Below are 10,329 nucleotides of genomic sequence, written 5' to 3' on the forward strand. Positions count from 1 at the left end.
ATAATCGGGTAATCGGGTCTCCGGAGTGCGTGTGCGGGAACATAGAAGCCGATTTAAATCATATCTTCCTAAACTGCAGTCAATATGAAGTCCAACGGAAGCTATTATACAATAAACTGACACAACTTGGTATTATGTTTCCTACGAACATGGTACAAATCTTACAAACTAATAACATTAATATATATAAGGCAATAATTGAATACATAATTGAATGCAAATTAAAAATTTGAATGGAGAATACGAGAGTTCCTATCCGTTTTTCCCCCTTTCCTTTGTGCGATACAACCCATTTTCCGATGGCTGATTAATCGTTTGTGTGATTTCAAAGTCGATTCGATAGGCCCCGAATCGTGAAGCGTGTGGCCCTGTGATTCCTTAGCACACTCTTGTATTCCCCCACGTGGCTTATGGGCTTTGATCCCGAATAGCCTATCAAAAAAAAAAAAAAAAAAAAAAAAAGTGTCACGATAAACTGTCGGGCAAGTTGGGTGAGCTATTGCTGCCGCAAGTTCTCACAAAACTGTTTACACTAGCTGCACTTTTAGCTTCCGCAAATGCTGGCAGTTGATACCATGGTGTATTATACCCCATGGTTGATACCTAGCAGCTGTTTTCGAGAATTATCTCACGTTATGGCGTCAATAGGACATCTTTGTGTTGCCGCAGCTGTAGATTTATGCAATAATGTGAAACACAAAAGAAGTGTTGGGTGAGAGAATGGATTTCAAGTAGAGAAAAGTATGGGGCCTACAATAAATTAATTGATGCGCTGATAATCGGAGAATCAATCCCAACAATTTAAAAATTTTATTCGTATGTCAGCGGTAGACCTTCAGGAACTGTTATTACAAAATTAAAAAGAAGGGTACTCATTTATGTGTTACAATACAATAATAAAACTCGCACATTTACTCGCCAAAATATCGAAACGAAATGGAAAGTTTGCGAGAACTTGGTGAGCTGCACTTTTGCCTGTTTAGACTGGCAAGAAAAGTGTCGCAAGAATTCTTCCGCGAGTTCTGTCAAATGGACTCGCAATGCTATTTACACTTAAGACAGTAGGGTCCGACAGTAAATCACGCGAGTTTTCATTCTAGTCTAAAGGCAGCATTGGCCTCCTTCCATTCTATGCCTTGAACTTGAAGTATTCTTGCTACTTAGGTACATATCCCATGTCGTCTTTATAGTGGGAGCGGCCCGTGAAAACAAACGGCATTTCGTATTAAAATTGTGCCACTTGGAACACATGTTCCCTAGACCTATTGGAGTGATTTGAGTCGCAGAGCCGCGGAAGTTCCGTCCCTTAGGATTGAAAATGGCGCCAATTTTCAAAATTGATGCGATTTTCAGGAAATATCTGTTTTTAGAGCGATTTTTACGTTTAGGGTGACGTTTACGAGGTTTCCGATGGTCAAAAAGGACAAAAACAATATCCGAAGCTAATTTCTGTGTGGGAAGCATGATTGTATGATATCTTTAACGTCCGACAGGATTCGAAAGTTTCTTGGAAAGTTTGACCGATTTTCCTGGTTAAGGTGGTGTTTTTGAGATTCTTTTGGGTGAAGATGACCAAAAAAGACCCATTAAAGACCTTTTTCAACAATCGATATCCAAAGTAGGCATTTGCGCTCCTATTTGACAACGCCAACGTCATATTTTTCGAGGAATGTCAATTTGTCGCTTATAAGCGACAAAATAAAAAAAACGCTCGCTCTCCAAATTATAAACTATAAATCAAATATGCATTGCTCAGAGTATCCAATGACAACGAGTAAATGACATCTTTCATTTGGGCATAAGATTAAAATAATAATCTATATTTGAGTGAAAAATTTAAATTTTTGGAAATATGTGAACTGCTCGATTGTAGAAAAAATCTTGTGTGTAATTCGAGCGCAAATTGAATGTAGATTTCAAGAGATTAGCGCGGCAAATGTCTCTTTCAATCGTGCGTTCACCAGAACCAACTGTTTGCAAACCGTTTGCGCTTTTTATATAAGCATATTTACTGAACGCATTGCTAATTGTCAAACTGTTTGCAAGCGGTCGCCATTTTTTTAATCATAATTCAAACTCGCTGAAATTCACAAACATGTTGATCGGGCATGCGCATTTGTCATAAGCGCGGAATTTGCCTGGAAACCACACGTCTAATTTAATTTGAGTGAATTTTGAGAAAACCGTTTTGTATTCTTTTTGTACATTTCAATAAAAATACCTTTCTACAGTTTAAATACATCCTGCTATAGAAGATGAATTGAATTGTCCTATACGAGTAGAAAATCAAGATTGGAGTATTAAATGCATATTCACTGGATCCTTGAGTAAATATTTTTTATCCATAAATTGTACCTGCTTTATGAGAAGTTTTTATTTTCAGATTGTTACATTTAATAAATTTAATAAACTCACCACATAAGTATAGTCATTTTAAGGAAAGAGTTAAAATTTGTATAGGTGAAAAACGTATAGTTATAGCACAGATATACGACGTATATCTGTGGTTATAGTGTTGCAATGCAGGGTTTGATGGCCAGCAATCTACTAGGAGACGAGCAAATCGTTCGTGCCGTTTTGGAGCCTTCATAAACCGCATATGAAGGGGTCCGTACAAGTCCAAATGAAATCCAGAGCACTCAGCCAGTATCAGTTATAGGTTATAGAGATACTTGTGGTACCCTAATTAGATTTGAAAAGAAGTTTAGTGTGGAACGATTTCACTACAAAGTTATTACTCGCCGAGTATTTCAAATTTGACATTCGTCAAAGGGAGGCTGAAGTAATACTGTTAAAATATCTTCTTTTTTTGTCTGGCAACTTTGTCGTGGGCAGTGTACGTTCGCAGTTTCTTGCGTTTTTACGGATTAACAGCACCATTTATTGATAGGAAAAAGCTCTATCAAATGACACAGATAGTAAAAATGCCTTCCATAAGAAAAAACAAAGCTGATGATGGTTAACCGGAGACGAAACGTCAGACTAAAAATTTAAAACTAGCATCTTGTATATGGAAAAAAGTGGTTATGCGCCGTTTATTTTGAAATATCTTTTTTATTATACCTGAATCACAATCTCCGTTTTAAACACTCAAATGCGTGCGAAAAAGGGCCTTTAAAACACACGTGCTTTAAAGTTGCTAAGTTGCTAAGTAACGATACTTCAAGTATGACTTTTGAAACTGTCATCTGGATGAAATAAAAAAATCCTCTTAGGTCGCTTTCTGTAAATGCAGAACATCTCTTTGGCTTTTGTACCTATCCTTTGGTTGAAGCTTTCACAAACGCGCGTAATTTATGGTATGCTTCCAAATCTGTTCCACTTTTTAATCGCAGCATTGTTTTAAAGTTTTGAATGAATGCACCAAAATATAGAAGATTTAAATACCTTTGACATTTCCTTCATATATGCCAGCATTATGGATGCATTTAAGACTGTATTCGTAGGTAACTTCCTATTCGTCCATGGAAACAACTTTTCATATTCTTTATAATAGGCTTTACTGGATTTGGATTTTACACCTACCAACGTTTGTTTAGATTTTACAAGCGATTTAATGGACGATGTATTATCTTTTTCAACGGAAATCGTTTTATTTACAAAGATGATGATGATTATAAGCAAACTTCAAGTGACATTTCCATGGCAATCGTGAAATTACGAACACCCAGCCCACTTAATTAGACATGTATTCGAGTATAACGTCAATATGACTTCATTGTATTACCTATTTTTAAATTATACTGCAGGTATAATAAAAAATACTATAAGATACACGTGTATAATTGGTATTTAAAGCACTTGCAACGTTAAAGGCACTCCGCTTTGCGTCGTGCCCTTAAACTCGTTGCGCGTGCTTTAAAGACTTGATTATACACTTGTATCTTAATATACTATTTAAATAACTTAGGAACAAATAAAAACGATTTTGTAAAATGTCTTTTTTTTTCTGGATATCTCCGAAAGTAGTCGGAATTTTTTCAGTTTCAAAACGACATTTTGTTAAGCATCAAACTACTCAACTTTGCCAACCTCTATTTCTTACAGTTCCCGAGATCCCCATAGTGGCTCTCGAATTTGAATAAGCCTGCATACATGGAATGCTCCCTTCTTCATTCATAATTAAATTATTCGATTTATCTCTTACAACTTTAAAGCGCATTGGGAGCAATGTGCAATTATCCAATTTTTGGTCGTGATGTATAGGTACTAGTAATTTACTCCAATTTCGCGCATAAACCTGTATGCCGATGGTTTAAACAAATATGCATGCCTTACAAAATTACAAACATGTTTGTGATTTTCAGCGAGTTTAAATTGCGATTCAAAAAATGGCGTCCGCTTGCAAACAGTTTAACAACTAGCAACGCGTTCAGTAAACGTACTTATCTAAAAAGCGCAAACGGTTTGCAAACAGTTGGTTCTGGCAAACGCACCCTATCGTTCACTAGCGCCTAAACAGTTTGTGTTTGCAAACGTAATCAAAGCGTTAACACGTTTGGTTCTGGTGAACGCACCCATATCATTTTGCGCTCTTAATACACAAATAGCTATTTTTTATGCATGTTTAAGTATTTTGAATAAACAGGTCGAGGTAAACTAAGTGCAAAGGTGAAACTTATTCATTGAATTCGGTTTTTAACTAAAAATTGTTGATTATTGAAACATATTTACAAGTAAAAAGTCATAAGTCGTCAAAGGGGAATGCCTCATCATCGCTCAGATCTCCTGTTGCAATCGAGATATAAAAAAATATTTATCATCGTTCAGATCTCCTGTTGCAGTCGAGATATAAAAAAATATTTAGTTAAGATCATTAAAAATAAAACTCTGACAGTCATGTTTATAAAATAAGCATGTACATATATACTCGGCTCCGATTTTTGCAGTGTTCTTGACAGTTAGAACACTGTAGGGTGCAGGGAAGGCTGTTTCGCAAGCATGACTTGACAGTTGTACGCAAATTCAAATTTTAGCGCGCTTCCATGTGCGCAGTACCGAGGGAGTCAATATCCAACACATCTGCAAGGGCGTATCGGCACCGTCAAAATATTCGTTGACGCTCCGTTCATGGCACGTTACGGTGCTGATTGTCGGTGACAAAACGGTCTAGTGGGCATAGTCTCATACTATTCCATGCAAACAATATTTTTTTTCACTACTAGCGTCTGATGACATGATTATTAACCTTTTTTCCACTTGTAAAGTAGGCTTTCTCGGCATTTGTTCAAAGTGGTTAATAATGTGGACATTATTAACTAGTAGTCAATAATGAGAACTGTCACGCTGTCACTTTTAGAAAATACAACCCGAAATTTCACTCAATAAACGTTTAGAAAAGTTCTCTAAAATGAATAATTGCCAGTGTGGGGCGCTATGTACAGATTGCATATATTTACTTTTTGTCTATCGTATAAGACTATTTCCCCAGCCACTGCCTGTCTATTTCACCAAATTATAATTTATTACTTCGCGTTTACTTTAGACAGACTTATACATAGAAATTACGATCTAATCTGACTATTTAATTCATTCAAAGAGCCGTGAAATATGTATTACGATACTGATAAGCAGAAACGAAGCTGTAAACTCCAATTTGATTCATTTGAAAAAGTTGAATGTCGGTATTAAATTAAGCAATAATTTGTTAATCAAATGATCCTGATTCGGGACCAACGTCGAAATGATTAAACATCTTCCACCAACAGGGAAAATACCAATACAATACCATACTAGAACAACACAACTACCCAGAAGAATGGAAAGAAGCCCTTATAATACCTATCCTGAAAACAAATAAAAACAAACTGACACCATCCTCGTACAGACCCTTACCTAGTCAATGTAGAAATTCACTCGAAAAAGCAATGAAAACCGCATTTTTATTAACATCAAATGACATGATTCGGGACCAAAAGTCGCTTCATAAAAAGTGGCGGACATTACTTTGGCTCAGAAATTTGCCCGGCAGACATATAGTATTGTCAGGGAAGACATTATCTACATTTTAAAAAAAATTTCGCTAAATTCCGTGATGACGTAGGCGCGACTGTTTTTTATACCCCTTTCGCGCCCGGCAGACATGTATTCAGCACGGGGAATCGGCTGGCACACATATGTTTACGTGATGTGCTCGTTGCCAGCAATAATCCCATATATTTTTTTTCTAATTCCGACATGACTTAAGTAACCTATTTTTTATGTACACTTAATTAATTAATTAGCCACAATAAGCACAGGATATGGCTGGCAGACATGGCGGTTTTGTTTTTTCCTATTTCAAACCTACTTATTAATAATATTTTTGTTGAATTCCGCGATGACGTAGGGTTCTGTGTCGCTGGTTCTTAGACTATAACATATCTCAGAATTTTAGTTTAAGCTTTGAATATAAATTTATTCAAAGGTTTAAGTTAGAATATACATAATTTGACCTTGCTATTCTTATCTTTTTTCACGGCTCCAATAGAAGACCAATGCTAGTTTAACTACTAATTTGAATTGGCACCGTGTAATTCCTCATAATACTATACCTACGTAGGTACTAGCACAGATTTAAATATACTATTTAAATCTGTGGTACTAGGTACTAAATTTCATCTCCTTCTTTTCCTCCTCTAGTTCTTATCTTGTATTCTGATCATTAATTTAGAAGTTTTTTTTTATTGTTTATGAATAATTATAATTGTTTTTTTATATTTTGATATGTGAAATTTTGACATGAGACCTATGAGGAATAAAGGCTATTATTATTATATTATTATGGCATTAAGGTTAAAAACTATAATCTATAATAACCAACAAGCTTGTCTCTCTGAATGCGTACCAAAACACGTCTAATGAAAATTTGCTTTTGCAGAGGTGAACCTAGATACGTGCGAATTGGTGAACTGCAATTAGATACGAACCGAGACGATGCGCAGATACAAGATTTTACCATATCTCAACTGATTAGACATCCCGACTATAAACCTCCATCCCAATACAACGATATAGCATTGCTCAAACTAAATCGGAAAGTACGCCTCAATTCGTATGCAAGACCGGCATGTCTTCATACAAACATGAATATACCAGTTTTGAAAGCAGTTGCGTCCGGTTGGGGCAAAGTGGGATTTTCTTCAGACGTTAGCAAGCATTTACTTAAAGTAACCTTGGAGTTTTTTACAAATCCTGAGTGCAATAGTACATATCGCAATAACATTGGAATGAGACTAAGGAATGGAATTATGGAGACTACACAAGTATGTGCCGGTCATCATACAGAAGCCAAAGATACTTGTCAGGTAAAAGCTTCTCTTCACAGCTCAGTTTTTATATCTTTCTTCTTTACAGGGCGATTCTGGTGGACCTCTGCAAATTGTTAATCCAGATCCAAACATTTACTGTATGTACTCCATAGTGGGAGTTACGTCATTTGGAAAAGCGTGTGGGGTTGCCAATCTTCCCGGTGTTTATACAAGAGTATCCAACTATGTCGACTGGATAGAAAAAATTGTATGGCCATAAAGTGGAAACAAAACTGTGTAGAAAATTGCTGGACTTTATGTACCACAAAACGGAACATTTAGCATTTACGAAAATTATATGAACGGCAGCCACATTTTCTAGTTATTAATAAAACTGAAATACTTGTCAATGATAATAATAATTAATAGGATCTCTCTAATGTATAGACAGCTAATATTTAAGAAACTATTTAAGATAACTCATTATAGTGTTATAACAGATTGCGTATCTATACTGTCGGTCCACGATTTAAATAATTCTTTGCCAGAATCTCTTGGCACGATTTTTGTTTCAGAACGGAGTAGGTATGTAAAATTGCCTATTATAATGCACATTTTCTATGTATCTGTTGGTATCTGTATAACAAGTGATAGATTGCTGATGCCTAATGATTGATAATTAACCCATATTGTGGTCGTGAAACCTTAGACCATACAGTACGTGGACTGCTAATTGCAACTAAAATCTGGTCAAGAACATCGCCTGGGTATGCAAGTTTGAGGGTAAACGAATCTGTCCGAAGTTGTTCGATGAGACACGATTTCAGACTGTCAACCTTTAAATTTGCAAACCCCGCTGGACCTAGCCCCCCTCCCACCATTGTGAATCAATTTAAGAATGGTATCCAGTTCAGACGCATTGTCGCGTGTTTGTGCTAATATGCAGACTCGCTCTGATAAACTCATTTCTTTACACGACGCATTATACCATCCTGGTGTTTCGAGAATGACACACTGCGTGAAATCGAAAAATTTGCCTTTTTCTGTAGAAGAAGTCGGGAAAACGACTAATTCATGTCGCGTCTGTTCAGAAATAAAACCTAAATATTTTAGGTCTGCTACGCCTGGTCCTGGTTTGATAAAAGCTACCTCGCCATTTGAAAGATTAAGTATTGATTTTAAAGGACCAGTTCCTTTTAATACGAAGAATAAATATATACTCACTATTATCGATGCCGTCTTATCTTCATTCAGAGAGAGACTTCATTCGTTTCTTCGGAGGTAAAGATTTTCTAAATTCACGAGGAATAGCTACAAGTAGGACTACCCCATACAATCCTCGGGGAAACGGTCAAGTTGAACGATTAAACGGAACGCTTTGGAAGACAATCCTGTTGGCATTACGATCACTTATCAGGTGATAATTGGGAAGAAGTATTATCACAAGCTTTACATTCGATACGATCCCTTCTGTGCACAGCTACAAATTGTTCGCCGCATGAAAGGATGTTTAAACATACAAGAAGATCTTCTAATGGGGTTTCGCTACCGACATGGTTGACGAATTCGGAACAAGTTCTAATGCAGAAATTCAATCGCTCCAATAAATACCAACCACTTGTGGAGGAAGTCACACTGCTTCATGTAAACCCTGATTACTCTTATGTTCGCCTTGCAGATGGTCGTGAATCGACTGTTTCAAATCGTCACTTAGCACCATTGAATCAAGAAGGTGAAAGAATTCCGGATATGATCAACATAGAACAGGCAGCAACTTCTGATTCAGACCAATCACCTGTAGAGCAAATTGGCGAACCAAGACCATTGAATTTTATTAACGAAGCGATTTCACGAAGATCTGTTAGGGAACGTAGGTTCCCAATCCGTTACAATGATTATATTTTAAAATGATGTGTGGATGAATGTGGTAATATACAAACACATTATTTATTGCCTCATTCTAATGTAGTTTGTAATGTTATTTTACACATAGAGGACCGGAGGCGTATTGGCATTCTGTACTATTATTCATAAATAACTATTATTAGTTGGTATTTCAGATATTCTAGCACGGACATGTCAAGTCGATTTTCGGAAGGAACCTTCCGACTTATTCCCAGGAGTTCACGGTACGGGAATTTGAAGTCTACGGGGTTCCCCTCTTTAAAAGCTTCGTACTTAGACCCACTGGAGTAGTGACTGGCTTAAAGTTTGCCATTCCGAATCACACCCGGTCGTTGATAAAATCTCGCCGAGGCACAGCGATTTACTGTCCTTTTGCCGAAATTAAGTGCTCAAGCGTGTGCTTCACCTCGACCTCTTTCGACAGAAGTTCACCAATTTCAGAGATCTCAATGGAAAACACATTATGAAGCAGATATCAATTTACAGCGGTCCGAATTTTAAAGTCAAATAAAAATGTTATTATCCATTTTTGTAAATGAATAAAATATATGTACAATTGTACGCTGCCTAAGTATGTATTAAAACCACCAAGGCGAAACACAGGAGAGAGGAAAAATGCCATTTTTCAAGAGCAACAAGACGCCATTAAAACTTAAATCGGTCCACCGATTGACTTTCGGACAACGCCAAACTTCTCAGCATGGCTTGTAATTATAGACGGCTGTGACCATGCCTCTTAAAACGTCAAATGCGATCCGACAAACGTCAGACCCCCGCACAAGATTGCCGGCTCACTTCTACGTGATTGGTTGTAGGTTTGTGACGTATTTAGACTGAAGCGTTTCAAATTCGGACTAAAAATACAGCTTTTCAATAATTTATTTTGGGTTTATTTTACTCGCAAATAAAAATTGAGGACACACGGGTCTTTTTGCTTTTATTGGACTTTGTAGATCAGAAATAAAAAATAAGCCGGGAAGCTCCCATCCAATATAGGGCATGGGTCTATCACCGGTCCAACATTTTCTGGGATGGTTACTAACTTTTTTGAACAAATCAGAATAGATATTACTTTCTATACTGTATTATGTCTGGCATCGTTGCGTGAGCAACACGGGGTCATTCTCAACATGCGATAAGTCAATTAGATTATAGTTGAACTCTCCCTTCCAAACTTTCAATGAAAACAATATTT

The 10,329-nt window shown here is 36.7% G+C and overlaps 1 protein-coding gene across 1 annotated transcript; it reads left to right on the top strand.

Annotated features, from left to right (window-relative positions):
• Positions 1-6,767: 6,767 nt before the first annotated feature.
• Positions 6,768-7,730, top strand: LOC116164768 (serine protease snake-like). Its single transcript, XM_031478987.1, has 2 exons — positions 6,768-7,286; positions 7,336-7,730. The coding sequence occupies exons 1-2, from the start codon at positions 6,819-6,821 to the stop codon at positions 7,507-7,509; spliced, it is 642 nt and encodes a 213-aa protein (XP_031334847.1). The 5' UTR covers positions 6,768-6,818; the 3' UTR covers positions 7,510-7,730.
• Positions 7,731-10,329: the final 2,599 nt, after the last annotated feature.

The sequence above is a fragment of the Photinus pyralis genome, unplaced genomic scaffold (genome assembly GCF_008802855.1).
Source record: "Photinus pyralis isolate 1611_PpyrPB1 unplaced genomic scaffold, Ppyr1.3 Ppyr1.4_LG2, whole genome shotgun sequence".
In the NCBI taxonomy this organism is placed as follows: Eukaryota; Metazoa; Arthropoda; class Insecta; order Coleoptera; family Lampyridae; genus Photinus; species Photinus pyralis.

Bases quoted from the DNA above. Each gene is read 5' to 3' on its own strand.
- LOC116164768 (XM_031478987.1), top strand. From the start codon at position 6,819: ATGCGTACCAAAACACGTCTAATGAAAATTTGCTTTTGCAGAGGTGAA. The intron at 7,287-7,335 runs GTAAAAGCTTCT...TCTTCTTTACAG, and splicing joins AAGCCAAAGATACTTGTCAG to GGCGATTCTGGTGGACCTCT.